Source organism: Harpia harpyja, chromosome 3, assembly GCF_026419915.1.
Source record: "Harpia harpyja isolate bHarHar1 chromosome 3, bHarHar1 primary haplotype, whole genome shotgun sequence".
Classification (NCBI taxonomy): Eukaryota; Metazoa; Chordata; class Aves; order Accipitriformes; family Accipitridae; genus Harpia; species Harpia harpyja.
This window is the reverse complement of record NC_068942.1, coordinates 28,352,408-28,369,435: the sequence shown is the minus strand read 5'-3', so window position 1 is coordinate 28,369,435 and position 17,028 is coordinate 28,352,408. Positions and strand designations below refer to the sequence as shown.

General features: G+C 37.6%; 1 protein-coding gene across 7 annotated transcripts in view; it reads left to right on the top strand.

Moving 5' to 3' along the window:
• ADGRB3 (adhesion G protein-coupled receptor B3) overlaps positions 1-17,028 on the top strand; it is a 465,066-nt gene that overhangs the window by 355,817 nt on the left and 92,221 nt on the right. For all 7 annotated transcript variants that reach the window (XM_052781809.1, XM_052781807.1, XM_052781806.1 and 4 more), the window contains 3 exons: positions 7,357-7,483; positions 9,165-9,268; positions 12,583-12,685. In XM_052781809.1, the coding sequence (XP_052637769.1) occupies positions 7,357-7,483; positions 9,165-9,268; positions 12,583-12,685 (334 nt within the window). The remainder of the gene's footprint in view (positions 1-7,356; positions 7,484-9,164; positions 9,269-12,582; positions 12,686-17,028) is intronic.

Sequence of the window (17,028 nt, the reverse complement as noted above, 5' to 3'; positions counted from 1 at the left end):
CTGCCATTCTCATTTTGTGGCTTAACTTTCTTCCTGCATTACGGTTGGCATCTCCGGAGCCTAATTCAAAGCACTCTCTGAGGAGACTGGACATGTGCTGTTTTTAGTTTTATCTGTCCATTCAATCTAAAATAGCGTAGGATGTTGTAACAGTAAGAGTGATGGAAGCCCAACCTCTGTTCTTCCCCTCATCAATTCCCTTTCACACTTATTCCTCTCCCTGATGGTCACAGCTGGCCTTGAAACTTGAACTGATGATACTACGCTTTATTGCTAATCTTGTCATTTGGAAGAAACATTAGCGATAGCTACAACCCTGATGCAGGCTTTGACATTCTTAATTTCCAGGATAAACTTCTGAGCCCCTAATCTTTTCCAGCCCCTGGAAATGTACAATTTACAAGGATCCTTTTTGCTAAGAGTCCCTGTGAATAATAGTACAGTGTGAAAGATTTCATGAGTTGATCATTGGGAAAACACTACCTGACAATTTTTCCTTAGATCACCATAAATCTACATAAATATTTATAGTCTGAACAAACAAATATGAAAGATTTTACTGATTTTGTGAAGAGTGAAAGCTAATAAAATATTTGTTGAACTCTTTTTTACTACTAAATGTGTGATAATGTTATCCTATAAAATGAACCTAATTGAAACTGAGCAATTTTATACATATCCAAAATGCTACTAAACTCACTACTGCAAACTTTGAGAATCTACATTTTAACATAGCAAGTCTCTATATGACTTTGCCCCAAGAAACCAAATACGTCACACAGCAACTTAAATGAGGAGCCCGATCTCTAAATGTACCCACAGTTAAGTAATGCGTGCTCGCAAAATGTAACATGATCCTTGATGTCTTGGTCATTCAGCATTATCAGTTATATCTCCCTTTCACAGTAAACCAATTTAGCAATGCTGTATTGAAATGAAAGACAAAATTAGAGTACAGGCTGATAATAAATAAGAGCTTATCAGGAAGGAAGGGAGACAGCAATTCACTGTAGAATTTGTAGTAGAGTTGGCCAGTTTGCTTCAGTTATTGTTTTTATGAAAATAAGAAATATCCATCTGTTGCTTCCTGTAGTTTCTAGGAAATCATTATCTTGGGACAAGATATTGTGGAAGGGAAGTGTGGCCTCTCGTCTGCTCCATTCATTCCGGAGGTCCATGGGGAAAGAAGTTGTAGTTCTCATAAATCCTCAGCAGATACCTACATCCTTTGGCAGTGCGTGCATAGCAGGAACAGCCAGTACTTAATCCTATGCTACTTTCTCTGAGAGCATCTACAGGGTCAGAGATGATGCTATGGAAAGTGATTGGTTTCCCTCAATTTTTTTGATGCACCAATACTCATCCTCTTTGGAGATTTTCTCTATAATCTTGGGAAAGGGGGGAGAATGCTCTTGGTCAAATATTCATGCATTAGGCTCTTTAAAATACAGAAGTAGAGCTGAATGACTGTAGTGCATCTGATGTTGTTCAAAAACATGAACGGATCCTGTAACTCTAATAATGAAAAGTCTGCATTATAGCGGTAGTACAGAGCACCAGTAATTAAGAACTATGCAGTAGGAGGCAGTAAATTCCTAGTATTTGTCTCATCCTGTTTTTGTCATATCAGTCCTTTAGAATTTCTTTTCCTTTTACACTCTGATGCACTTGCAGTACGCTAATGACAGGGCAACTATTGATTACAGCACAGCTTATGCACACTGTGTGCTAGATCATGCCCTAAACTGTACGAACAGGAAAGTTATAAAGAGTAATAAAATATTCCCCCAAGCATTAATACTCACTTCCATAGCTCCCCTTTTGATGAACCATTTGTATATAGTAGTCAAACTGATAACCAAGGCAATTTTTGATCTTCCCTTGGACCTTTCTATGAGTTGTACATTATTAGAAAGTTAATGTAACAATGTATGCTTATAACTAAATGGCTCTGTTATAAAGCCTACTTTTCAGGGTTTGATATCTCACCTAGTTTAAATCACATTGGAATAAAACTTGGTTTCCAGCCCAAATGCACATTTGTTTTACAAAAAAATTATTCAAATATGATTTATTTTTGATGTAAAGATCAGCAAGAAAAATATTTTTTCAAGGATTCCTACTTTCTTTGGCAAAAAAATAAATTCACAAGTATGTCATTGAGGAAAAATAGACAATTCAATGCCTGAACTGGAAAAGCGGCCTTATTCTTTAGGAAAATGAACTCCTCACAGTATTCTGGTTGGAGATCCAATTGCAAGATATTCATCACCCAGCTTTTTCTTCTGATACCGCACAAATCCAGACATCCTTTTTGGGACGTTTGTGGTATTTTAGACATGTAGTCATAAGGCAGTTATTTTTGTCCAGTCTATTTCTTTTCATTTCCATGATTTCATGCATTAGTTTTTCTGAATTGTGTGAGGGAAAAGAAGCCCTAAGTCATAATGACACAATGGTAATCACATTAACAATTTCAGGGTAAACAATACTTTGTTAAACTACAGTTTTCTGCGTGACATTATTAAGCGAAGTGTATTTCCCTCCACCTTTTCTTTGTGGGTTTTTTTTTTCTTTTTCTTTCGTTCCTTTTTTTTTACTTTAGGAAAAACCACGGAGATAAACCAGATGTTGCCATATACTACTGGTAGGGATAAGATTGATCACAGTAGAAATTATGCATACTAAGAGTTAGGTCATGTCTCAGACATATGGAGATGCACAACTGAAAGGAGACTCCTGCAGTTGAGCCTTCTCTATGGCTTCCCTGGGATTTTAGGTCCAGGTGCAAAGAAGTAAGCAGGTGTTGGAAGGACTTTATCTTCACTAATGTGCCAGCCAGCACATCTGAACAGGCACAATGATGTAGGTAATCTGCTACTCAGAAGGGCCATGAGCTTCTTTCCTATCTTTTACTAGGCTAAAAAAATTCTTATGTCTGCATTTTCCATGTGCTTCTCATCATTATATGTCATTCTTTTTCTGAGAATAGAGTTGGAATACCAAAGTCTGTCCTAAAGGAAAAACAGCACCTAGTTGAACAGGAAAAAAAAAAGAAAAAGTATAATAATGTACATACCCAAGAAGTAGGGATTATTGAAATTATCTCAGGAGAAACAATATCATAATTTCTTAACCTCTATGTAGTTTGCTTTCTATAAAGCTGTTATTAAATACTTAAATAACAGCTTCTTGCTGTTATTTAAGTAATGTAACTTAATGGTCAAAAAGATTTCTCATCCTACTTTAAGCGCAGATAACATTCATCAAAGAAATTACTAAAGTAAGCTACCATCATATATGTATAGCCAAGGTGTTAATTCTTCATTCATGATGATCAAAACCCAGGCAACTACTCGGATCACTAGTTGCCAGCGTGGAAAGAACAGTTAACTGTATTGTTAACTTCCTTTTTCTCTGTCTCACAGCATCTCCCTCCAAAAACAATCTTTCATTTGAAAAAAATTCTTCAAAATAAACTAACAAGGTAGACAGTGAACAATATGAGGTGAAGTCCATTTACTGAGTGGTTTTGACAGCAATGTCATAGCTGATTTTGATTTATCAATATGTTAAAGTAGACAAAACAATGCAATTAGTAAGACATGTATATTATTAATTTTAACAAAATATGTCAATAGTAAGTGGTAAACCATGTCATGAGACCAAGAATAATACTGCAAAATAAGGGAAACATAGTTGCTAGCATATCAAATGTGGCTTGATTATCAGTGTGTGTCAGATTGGCAGTTGTGTCTGTGAATGATTTTTTTATTCTACAAAAATGCTTCTATCCTATAAACTACATTTCCATTTCAACATCTGAGACAGTCATATCATTGTTTGCAGTAGTGAGCATCACTTACATATCATGCAATATTGTATAATACATTATTAAAGAGTAAAAATCGCATTATTTCTTCTATGTCATACACGTTTAAAATGCTTTTCTGTACATCATTTGGCCATCGTTTTTATTGCACAGTATGTTCCCAATCCTTGATTAGAACTAAGAAGTTTGTATTAAACTCTGAAAAGGTTTTGAAAGGACACTCCGGCATTCCTCTAGCTGTAAGACTACTCTGAGAAGGACACACTCACAGGCAAATGTTGGAGCTGAGGTTTTTCTAGTGCTTATGCCATATTAGCCATAGATCCATGGGCCCAAATGACATCCTGCTTAGACTTTTTCCCCTACTTCCCTCCTTCCCCTGCTCCTTCCCCTGCCTCAGCTGCAGGATGACACAGGATCTGCAATGGTGAATCTATGCTTCTTGGGAATTCCTTTGCTTGTACCATGGGAATTCTGCCAGGTTGATTAAATCTTCTGTAGCTCAGTGGAACAGTACAAAATTGCCAATAATGGGCATGAAGCTACATCTATATTTGCTACGTATTTTCAATTTGGTAATTTGCCTTGATATAAATAGAACATGTGTTAATAGTACCTGTCACTCCTTTATAGCTTTCTGCATAACAAGAAAGATCCACAGGAATAATAGGTGCCCTTTTGCATATTCATGTGATAACCCTAAACATTAGACACAGAGTCAAAGAAAATCACACTGAACAGGAATGAAACTTCCAAATGTGAGATAGATCCTGATTGGCCCAGAAGAGTTGCATTATAAGAGGGACAGATCATAGATGGGGGACTTCATAAAAAGTGTAGCACTGAGATATACTAAATATAATACCTTAGTTTTAACTCTATGTTTCCCTTCCTTATTTACTTTATACCTAAAACCAAATACTGATTTTATGTCAGCAAGTCAAAATGTCCAGCATCTCTGAGTGAGTTAGTAATCATACATTTACAATTGAAGTGTATCACTGAAAAAATGAACAATTAAATGTAAAAAGCATCCATGTTAGACTGACTCTGCTCCTGCCGTGTCAATGGGTGTCTTATTGTTAAATTCAATTAGAGCACTTCCTTCATTTCAGAGTGCTTTTGGAAACTCCACTAAAATTTTCAGTAGAATTCAAGAAGTTTTGCGAAATGTGTAGTGTATTTGTAATACCTGGTGATATAGTACAACGCTGAACTGCTCAGCTAATGTATGACTGGAATTTTGTGTTTGCGCAAGTGACTTGAAGAACAGAATGAGCGCCTCTAAACCTGGTGGACTGCCCATGATTTATACTAATTTAAATATAATTATAATTGTAACAGATGGTTTGTTTTAAATTAGACTGGTCTCTGTGGTTGTCTACCTTTTATAATTAGAGCTTGTCTAACTCTGTGCATTGGACACCATCTGCAAAGATTTAGCGCTAACTGTATGCATTGTGCATCCAGTGCTTTTCAGCATAGGGTGAATTCAATATATTAAATCTTATTCTCAGGATGAATAATACCATCCTTTTGTTTTAAAACATGTCACTTTCTGTTAAGCTATCATGCTTTAATATTTAATCAGCACAGATAAATGCATTTCATTTGGCCTTAACTGTGTGTCACAATAAGGTAAGAGACAGGAAAGCTAATGAAATAAATTGCTTAAGTTATGCAGAAGATAATGCTTCAGAATTTAGAATATGTAACTATATTTTTTCAGAGTGGATGTTGATTTAGCCTGTGGCTCTCTGAAAGACACAATTTGTGAAGGAGAGCTAATAGACGGCTTTAGTGCCTTGAAGAATTGGTGATTTTCTCTGTTATTTCCCTCAGTTGCCGTTTGTTTTGTTTATTACAGGATACTGTTCCGAAGACAATAGTGTGTAAGGGTTACATCTGGTGTGTGTTCAAAAACTAGTGGCGCAAAATGCCGAGGTGGGCTGGGGTGAACTGCGCTCTGAGAGCAGGCTTGAGATAACCAATTGCCTTTGCATGAGGGCCCCGGCATATAGAATCCCTCACAAAGGTGGGTTGTCGAGGCAGAAGAGGTGAAACAAGGGTGATCACAGGGACTGGAGATTATTATTCCCCCACCTTGTTTCTTCCCCCTTCGTTTTTCTTTTTTCAAGTCATTTAGTGACCTGAGGTGAAATGGCCAGGAATTGACAGTGCACAGGCTGCTGCTTACAGCAGAGTCGTTGCAGTTGCTCCCTGGACATGAAAGGAGGGGAAAAAAGATGAAAGAAACCCAATTGTTGTTCTCTAAACATAACATATGTAAAGATAATAGGTTTGCTTTGGTTGAAACCAACCCCTTTTTCCTGTAGAAATGATTTCCCCCCCGCTGCAGTTCAGGAAAAAGGAGAGATGATTTTTTGTCTCTCCCTCTCCCTCTCCTTACCCGCACAAAGAAAACGTGGGTTGATACCATTTTTATTGTTCTGCTGGGGTGGGTTTCAGACCTTGCATTAGCATATTGAATGTCTAATTGAATTCGGGGGCCGTGTTAATCATCTTGTTTTGTTTAGGGGCGGTTGGTGAAAGGTGCCAGCAAATGATCGCTTTGGCTTGGGGTTAGCGTGGTGCTGCCACCCCAAGAAAAAGAAATCGAGAAGGGGGAGGGAGCTAGGGAAAGGCGAGTTGACTGAGTGATGTCTGGAGGGCGAACTCGTGTGTCTCTTTGGTGATGTTGTGTGCTGCTGTACTGAAATCCACCCCTCTGCCGGAGCTAAGGCAAGAGTTGGAGGCATCTGATGCTGCCGTTTCCAGGGTGAAATTTCTAAGGCTGATCACTAAAAACAACAACCGAAAAACCAAAAATCCTCAGCAAAAAATAGCTGTCAGAACAGGAGATCCGGCATCTCCCAGTCCAAGTGGCATAACCCAGACAGACGTTTGAGAACCATCTGCCTTTAAACTAGCCACATGCATGAGACCGGGGGGAGGGGGCGGGGGGTGTAAAAAAGAAAAGAAAAAAAAGAAAAAGAAAAAAGACACTACAACTAAGAAGCACCACATTTTTTACAAAAGGGCCAGAAAGAGAGCCGGTAGGAAAGGAAAAGAGAGGGGTACAAAAAAAAAAAAAAAAAAAAAAAGAGCGAGAAAAAGCCTCCCCCTCTTCCCCCGATGAGTTTTTCGCAGTGCTCTGGTGAGGCTCGGAGGTGGCTGGCAGCGCAGGGGGCGGCTGCTGCCGCGGCTGGCGGGGCTCCGCGCAGCGCAGCGCGCCGGGTTTTCAGCACCACCGCGCCGGACAGCTCCGCGGCGCTGCCCGCCCCGCTGCCCGCTCCGCGCCCCGCTGCCCGCTCCGCGCTCCGCTCCGCACGGCGGGGGCCGGTCCTGTGTGTCCCCCCCCCCGCCAACAAGTACCTCTCCGCTTGTCCGGGAACTACACTACACTCTCCTCGCGATTCAACTGCATTGTGTCCTCACGGAACTGGCCGTCAGGCGTAATTATCCCCGGTTTTTCCCTCCCCCCCCCCCCCACCCCCCCCCACCCCTCTCTCTCTCCTTTGCAGGAACGACTCTTTGGGAACCTGGTCCACCCAGGGATGTAAAACTGTGCTTACCGATGCATCCCATACGAAATGCTTATGTGATCGTCTCTCTACCTTCGCCATTTTGGCTCAGCAACCTAGAGAAATAGTAAGTAACAAAGCGGGGGGGGGGGGGGATCCAGTTTTAATGCAAAAGGCAATAGCGGGGGGGCCGCGGGGGTGGGGGGGGAGCTCATGGAGCTTTCCTCTCAGGTATATTTCAGACGTTGCGTTGAGGAATTGTTTAATATTGCAGGTAGGCAAATGTTAGTCTCCTGGTGTCCACAGTGTCTCAGAGAAACCAATTCCAGATTCTGTGATACAACTAAATCCTAGTGAAATTTGCACGTTCTCAAACTCTGAATTTTTCAGAGAAAGCCTTCTAATTGTGATGCAAATGTGTCGGAAACTTTTGTATTGAACAATTATCAACTTAACAAGCTTTTCAAAGGTTGCAAGCCCTTCCAGGGGAATGTGCAGGGCTTTATTATTGCTCTTGGTAGGAAAACCCTAGATACTGTAGTTAAACAGATTGCAGATCTGCATTGGACATTTTCAGCACAGATTTTCTATGTAGTCTGTTGATATGATGTAAGAGAAATAATCAAGTTTTCATGAGAAAGGGGGGACATTGAGTGCATAAGCAGACACTCCCAGTGTTACTGAATGTAAAAAGAGCTAAAAAGCAAATATTTGTGAAGTTATCCTGCTAAGGCATAATTTCATTTTCCTGGGTTTGGAAGCGTATGATCAGACTCTTTTTAATGGCAAAGTAGACCAGTTTGGAACAAAGTGGTTGAAATAAAATGTTACTTTCTGCCTGAGATATGGCCTAAAAGTACATCAGTCTTATCTCCTATTTGGGTGACAAAAGATATCTTGATAAATGTAATTTACGATACAACCCTGAGGCTTTAAAAAGCATTTTGGTAAACCAGGCACAGTATCCTTTGAAACTTTTAGATCTAAATTTTTTTCCATTTGTATTAGCAAATACCATGTCTGTTTCAGAACATGAGCACATATACATACAGAGGAAAAACCTCTACCTGATATCTGATGATAAGAGTTTCTTTTATGGGAGGGAAAGCTAGTTTGTTTTCAAGGTCATTTATTTATTTTCATTTTTTATTAATACACAGAGCACAAATGAAATAATTCTAAATTTGCAGCTTCTTTACGGAAGGCTTATGATATTGTTGCCATAGATATCTTGCCATTCCTTCTAGACAATCGGATGCCCAAGGAAATTAAGCATGTGAGAATAGTGGATTGAAGTCAAAGTTATTAAAAGTCAGAAAGTTTGGTAATTCTGCAACAAGCATGAATCAAATTCTGGGACAAATTACTGGATGGTCTTTAATATATCACAGTGAAACCAAGCTGTTTGTTTAATACACAATTCTAAATATTGCTGCTTCTCAGGAGGAATATGTCTTTTAATTAATTTTAACTGGGGAGTAGTTTAAACTTGTGCTACCATCATAGCCTCCTGTTACATTGTAATATTACTACTTTCTTTATTTTTCAAAATATCGCGCAGGTATTGTAAGGCATTTTAAAGCTCAAAGGCCTCTGAGGAATGTATCAATAATTAAACAGATCTCGGAGTTATGTATGGATCAGTTTTGGAATTAAGTTGATTTCTGCTTCATAAGTAATATTACTGAAGCAATCTGTGACAGCGTGGCTGCTTTTATCATTCTGCTTTTTGTTGCTTTTTTTCCTTTTGACTTGTTTTAATTGCTGGAGGATGGTTTTTCTTCATGGTTGTCTGTTGTAACCTACAGATCATGGAATCATCTGGTACACCCTCAGTGACCTTAATTGTAGGCAGTGGTCTTTCATGCTTGGCCTTGATCACCCTAGCAGTTGTCTATGCAGCGCTATGGAGGTATGTAATGGATTGACAAAGCCGGATGTGAATACATAGTTATATTTAGTTGAATTAAAGTTTAAAGAGAGCATTAGATGCAACATTTATTATTTGGAAAAGAAAAAAAAAACCAAAATGTAGTGCATGTTTTGACACCTAAATTTGTTGATGTGATTGATTAGTTTTACTCTCCTGGCCTACTGGTGATGGTATAGCCCAGTCTTCTCCTTCCCCTCTTCAACGTGAATGGTATTGCTCTCTCAGTGGGTTATTCATAGTGCTAATTAACATTTTACAGGATTCCTCTATATGATATATTTCATGTGAGGCTTCTGGCCTATACCTTTGACTGCTTTTCCTCTATTTACATTTTAAACCAAAACTTCTATGTGACAAAAATGACACATCAAAGTGCCACATCAGGTATTGCAGATTTAGGGAGGTTCAGTCAGGTGGTTTTGAGTTTATCCACTTCGGTTATAAGTTTCAATGAAGACCATAAAGTTAACTAGTCTCAAATAGTGTAGTGGTACATTCCAGTAATAGACTTTCTTTCCATCTCGAGTTTACTATATTGAAATATTATATTGACTTAAAAGTGCAATAGATATTTGTGGAATAAATTAATTGGAGAAGTAATGAGAAGTAGCATGATGTCTTAGTGTAGAAGAAATAAAAAAGTAACAGGAAAAGTCATGCAAAGTAATAAATATTATTAAAAAGTGAACATGGGTTCTCATTTAACTTTTTCCCATAATAAAAGAAAAATAGGTTCTTATGCAAGTAAGAAGAAACACAGGGAAAAATAATAAATTTTAGAGTAATGTAAAATTAATAGAATTTTGCTTTTAGAAGCAGCTTGATAATTTTACACCCTTTTCTCTTTCACTCTTTTATGTAGCCACAGAGACTCACAGGATTACACATATATATAATAAATATAGACTATCTAGTTACATAAGTTATAATAAAAAGAATATAAAAATTATCAGTTCTTGTCTGTGAAAGCTAAGAATTGACAGTATTTCAGGATATAATTCCCATCTGAAGAATTATAGTGTTATTTTTGCACTCCCTGATATATTTAGCACTTGGATGGAAATACTGTCATGCTCAATGGAACTGGTCTTCTCGATTATTTAAATTAGATATAACGAAGAAATTTTTTACGATGAGGGTGGGGAGGCACTGGAACAGGTTGCCCAGAGAGGTGGTAGATGCCCCATCCCTGGCAGTGTCCAAGGCCAGGCTGGATGGGGCTTTGAGCAACCTTGTCTTGTGGAAGGTGTCCCTGCCCATGGCAGGGGGGTTGGAACTAGATGATCTTTAAAGGTCCCTTCCAACCCGAACCAGTCTATGATTCAATGATTATGGTAACTTCCAAGCAGAGAAAAAAAATGTATGTGATGTGTTATGGACCTAGTGTGGGTTCTGCATCCAGCTGAAGAAAGGATAATTCATATAGATCTCGGTGTTCTATCAGTGAGATATTTTGAAAGTATTATGACAACTGAGTAGCCTGTCATTTGAATCATTAAAATTTGCCTTCAACATGTTTCTCAAGAGCACAAAGAAACCAACTATAGGGAGAAGATAGACACTGAAACTTGTATGTATATATGTTTGTTATTATAAATCTAGGGATAGGGAGAAATTTGATATTTTGACCTTATGTCTGTATTTATATTTCGGAACACCCACCTTCCCTTTGAGTGGGAACAGGGGCAGGCAGGGCCTGTTTAGAAGTGATATGAGGTAGAGGTATTCTGGTCCGAAGAAGGCCTGTGTGAACATTGTTTTATGGTTGATAGATTTGACCCCCCCAACTGAAAATTCAAACTGAAAAATAAATTCAATGATGTCAGTCAAATATTTACCCTTCCCTTCCCTTTCTTTCTCTTCCCTTCCCTTCCTGAATAGTGGGCTGGCAGAAAAACCTTCCTGGCTTAAGTCAATGCTATGAGCTCCCGCTTGCACTGTATTTACTCAACTACCAATATCCTTTATAGTCCATAGATACTCAGTGTTGGGAACTGGCCCAGGTGAATCAATAGTTAACAAATTAGAAAGTAGCAGCATACTGACTGTGTAGACAAAGGCACTAGACTTTCTGTATTTGTTTGCAAACATGTAGAACTAGCCTTAACAACATTGTTATATTTTAAGGAAAAATGTGGTCTGTGGTATCAGGGTTGTTCTGTCTTCTCCACTAAAAACTGTAATGCTGTATTAATTAGTTGATAACTGAGCAAAAAGGACTGCAATTCATTTCATGTCCAAAGCTCAGCCTTTCTCATGGGTTCTGCACCCTTTGTTGTGACCTCCTCAGAGTGTAAGCTATGAGTGTACAGCTCAGGAGGAGACAGCAATACTAACTAAGCTCCAGTGAGAAGCATATAGTATAGGTATGGCGTGGTCTTTGGAGGAACTGAGCACCCTTAACTTTTATTTACTTTAGTAGTCAACATTTACTTTGTTAGCAGCTCTGAAAATCAGGTCAGTAAGGTACCTCACTTGAAACCATAATCATTCTTTTTCTGTCCTGTAGCATATAAAAAGTTGTATATAGAAAAATGAGGACATTTGCATCTTGTGAGGAAATAGGTTATAAGAATATTTGACTTCTTCATCCTAAACATACTTGTAAAATGAATATAAGTTTGCAAGAGAGGCTGTGTGAAGCTCTGCTGGAATTTAATCTTTCTGTACAAACTTAGCTATTTTTTGGCATTAGGTCTTATGAAGATGAAGGCATTACAGTACTATTGTTTCTTCATACAAGTTATTTTGTAAATGTGGTGGGACTTCAAGATTCATGTTATCGTTATCCCGATAACATGTTTCAAAACACAGTGCCATAGTATCATCGACCAATCTGCATCTTATTTATGCATCGTGGCCCAGATCTCCTGTTTATGTAAATCACCATATTTTTGCTGAAGTTAGTTATTGTGAGTGGTCTATGCCAGCTGTGGATATTCCCAGGGAGGAGCAGAGAGCATAAGAAGTTCCTGACACGAATGCATGCAAGCCCGTTATTATCAGTATGATGCCGTGCTAGAACAGTGTTGCCAGCAGTTTTTAAAAGAAGCATTGATAGATTATTTTTTAAATATAGCTAGATACTAAGAGGGAATTGCAGAATATCTATCAAAATATCATAGTTCCTATGTTTGTAACGTGATAGCTCCCTGAGCACTTGAAAGAGAGCACTTACTTTTCAGAGTATCTATCTCCAATATTTAGTGTAAGAATTGCATCAAAGCTTTGTATGACTTACTAGTTGTTTTCCTTTTAGAAAAGTTGTGCCCTCTCTTTGTTTATTTGAACAGGTACATCAGATCTGAGAGGTCAATAATTCTAATCAATTTCTGCCTGTCTATTATCTCATCAAATATCCTTATCCTGGTTGGACAAACTCAGACGCATAACAAGGTATGATGATGGATTGTATTAAATTTGCACTTAAATATCGATATCTTTGTTTTATTTATGTTTAGGTCAAAATAATTACATCCATTTAGTCCTATACTCACAGGACTTGGCATTTTTGGTAAAGTATTAACAGACAAGGGAAAATATTTACCGTCTTTCTTAATCTTTTTTTCCCCTCTAAGAATCCCTTTTGGTATTGTTCCCTCTGGATAAGCTGTGTTCTCTGTGGTAGACTTGTATGTTTTACAACTAAATTTCAAAGCAAAAAAAGTTCAAAGACTCAACATCAAAAGCACAAATTCTGGTTCATTATAATAGTTGTAATAGGATTGTGCTACAGTGTTTTTGTCTTTTTATTAACGCACTGGTACTCAAAAGGCAAGTAGAAATTGCTTAGAAGTTAGAGTACTACTCTTGAAAATGTGCAGAAACAGATATCATAACAAGCTATAGAACTGTTAAATCTCTGACTGATGTAGCTATAAGAAAGTAATAACCCTGCATACCTTACTTAGTGATATATTGCTGATTTATTACTACTCCGTTCTCGGTCTCTTTCGGAACGTCGTTGTCATTTGTCCCTCTCCTGTAGAGCCGGGCTGTGTCAGTGTTTTGAGGCATCACCCAGCGCCTAGTGATACTAGGCAAAATTCAGAAGTGACAATAAGTGGTTGCTTAAAATTAACTATAGCTACGTGCTAGCTTGGAGTAGAAAATAGGATGTAATTGGTGAATAGGGCAGTATGTCAGAGAACACTGTTAAGTTTTGGACTGAGCAAGTATCTGTAAAGTAATTCTTTATCCCACTGTGTTAAACTACTTAATGCACTGCTCATCTTAATTTTTCCAATATCTAATGAAATACATTCATCATCTGCTATAGGATAACTGGTGTTTCTACAACACACCTATAATTAATCATGTATTCTTTCCAAATGAGTGCTTAGAAATTTAGCTGCCGAAGTCTCATAAATTCAACACGAGTCACATAGCTGTTCTTTGTAAAACGTACCCAAAACGTAGTCATTTCCAACACATGATTTATCAAAATTATTAAAATTAAGATATTAATATGTTTTAAAGTTTTGAAAGTAGGTAGAGGCACAAACAAACAAAATAGGGATTTGCAGAACAAACCCATGTGACTCACACATTTTATTCAGGGGGAAAAAAGTCAGAAATGCGCAAGCAACTTCAGAGTGCCAGAGTGCAGAAGAAGGATTAAGCCTCTCTAGCATTTCAGCTCTAACATGCATAGTCCTGTATACTATTTTATTAAGTATTTCAAGAAGAAATACGGTGCAGTAGCTGAAAGTTCCTGTGTATATTGCCACTGTGGAATCAGGGTTTGAGGGCATCAGAACGACTGTGTGTGATAACATGCTCCCTAGGTATGCTGGCAGCCTTTCTCTGATGCTTGACTCGGGGAACTCTGAACCAAAACACACCCTTAATCCAGTTCCTTTCTTTTAATCTTAATCTCCTTGAGCTCCCTCATTTCTGCTTCCTGAAGTCCTGAAAGTACGGAGATACTGTATTGACTTATTTCTGAGAACAGCAGATCCTCAAAATGGAGATGTTCAGAGGAAATAATTGACAGAAAAAATACCACATCTCAAAGTTTACATTTTGAATATATGACTTGAAAAATGGCTCTAAAATACCACTTTTTACTACACTTGTCTTCTTTTTGAGTCCGCATCTTGCTTTTGATGCATGTACCACCCGGGAGCTTCTAGCCAGGGAGTACCTCTAATGGATCAAAGGCAGAATACATTTTTTATACCGAGGAAGATATTCCTTGTTGCAGACCAAAAATCTTTTTATCACTATGTCCACTGATATGTGAATAGATTGTAGCTCCAAGAGGTGAGCCTGTGAATGCACCATCAAGAAAATGGCCAGCTAAAGCCACTGGTTAGCAAAAGCTAATTCAAATTAAAGCAATCAGATCCGGGTATGACTTCAGTGTGTTTGTAAGTAGGGATGTGTTTTGTTTGAATTCAAGCTCTGATTTTTTTATTTTCGAAGGTCATATATGACCAGAAGAAGCCAGTCTTTGATATGTAGTCCATAGATCTAGATTACAATACTGACATCTGTAGGAAAAATTATGCTTTCATTTTGCTGATCTGGAAAATTCAATCTGTAAATGGGAACTTTAGAAAGAAATCAGGTCCTTACCTATGGTTTCAGATGAAAACCCTTTTAGATTTGTTTCTGAGATTTTATTATTTACTAGAAATCAAAACATTTGGGGTTTTAGTGTTTGTTTGAAAATTTTGGGAGAAATCTTGGGAATATTTTGTCAAGAGAATGTAATATTCAAGTCAGCAGAAATCGTTTCTGAAAAAAGGCTGAGGTGGTGTTTTATGGCAAGAAAATGCGCTCAGTTTTTTTAATGTGTCAGAGAAAATTTGAGAAACTTGATATGCCAAGTTTGAGAGTTTATTTACTCTGTTCCATTCTCATTCTTACGTTCCTACTGTTCTCATATTATTGGGGCACCTAGTGAACATCCATATGATGCTGCTGATATTCACAAAGTTGAAGAATGCCCCTTTTTTCCATGCTTTAGTTTGGCTTTGCTTCTGAGTTCAAATTGTCCCCGGCTCTTTATTTGTGTATATTCCCTTGAAGAATAAGTGCCTGTAAATGTTGTCAAAGCTGAATTCCAGTTTAAAGTTGAACAGTGTGTAAATTAAGCATACCAAAGATGTATTAATAACAAACAGCGTATTGTCAGTCTGTTTGCAGTTTGTGGCTTTCTCTATCTGCGTTAAACACTGCACCAACTACTTTTATTCATTTCAATGGTCTTCCATCTCCAGGAAATTTCCGTGGTTCATTTTAGTACACCCATTGACGTCTGTGACACAAAGAAAAAAAAATATTGAGTCTCTTGGTCTGGATAAGTGCATGTTTTCTGTAATTTTCTTTCTGATTTATGTAAATCACAGATACTTAGCGTGTTAGGTTTAGCTCTACTCTTTGAAGGCTGAGTATTTCCTCAATGTTTTTCCAAAAGCTTCTTTTAGTGAAGACTAAGTGAGTTTGAATATTGCACTCTGGTTCAACTAAGTTCTGCCTTTTTTTCTGTAAAAAAAGATGATGGTATTTCCCACAGGCAGAAATGGACAAAATATTTACAGAGGACATGTAGAAGTAGTTTAAATTCTTGCAAGCTACCATAGCTTTTCCATTTCTAGTATTTTCTGTTTAAAAGTGATTTTTTTTCTCCAGTTTCAGTAACTCGAGGATACCAACATTAGACTAGAGGTCTAGGTCATGAGGCTTTTTAGCTTGTTTTAGAATAGTTCATGATGGGAGGCATGGAGGGGAGTATGGCTTCTCTTGGAAGATTTGGATTGGGATAGCAAAAAGGCCTTTTGTCAACAGAAAAGCCTTGCTCCTTTATTCCTTCTTAGCCAAACGTGTTGTGCATTTTATTGAAGGACACAGCTGAGAAATGTTCTGCTGTTTTTCAGTGTGTTTCCCCAAACCTTTCAAAATGCGGAACTTTATTCAAAGACTTTGTAATGTTTCAGACTGTGTAAGAGATTTCTGTTTTGTCAGATCCTGTTTTGAAATACAAGTCACTGAAGGCTGAATTTACAAGAATATTATGAAATTAATTATGTATCTTGTTTAAATATACTCGGTGTTATGCTAGGCATGAGAAGCATATTAATTTACATTGGTATTTCTTTCTGTCTCTTATTTTCTTTTCAGTGTTAAATGTTAGCCATATAATCATATTTAAATTTGGGGATAGGCAACTGATATCCTGGAGATAGCCCTTTAACAGCTGAACTTAGTTGTAACATTGAAATTGTCTCCTGAATTAAGGAAGGGTAACACTATTCATGTATAACCTAACTAACTGCTGAAATATCTGTTATTTCACAAATACTGTGAGATCTCCCTAACATCTATAAAAGCATTACGTATTTACTTTGAGGAGACTGACAGTTTTCTTTGAGGAAATATCTATCAGTGATTTGTAGGTTTCACTGTAACGTAACTCTTGCTATATTATGTTTCCTAATGTTCTTCTTGCCATCAAGAAAAATGGTTGTATTTCTTCTATGTGTGGGCCTTTAATGCTTAAGCTATAAATCTTTACTATGCTTCTGATCCCATTTAATGAATAGATTCTCTACCCCCAATGAGTTATTGATTAATATTATGTGGGGTTTTTTATAAATTCTCTTTCCTTTTGAATACATTCAGAAAATACCTTGGTTTTTTCACAGGTTGCCTAAATAAAAACATATCAGCTGTTTGATGTAAACAATTCTTGTTTACCTGTTTTTCCTGTGAAGAAAACAAAGATGAATACA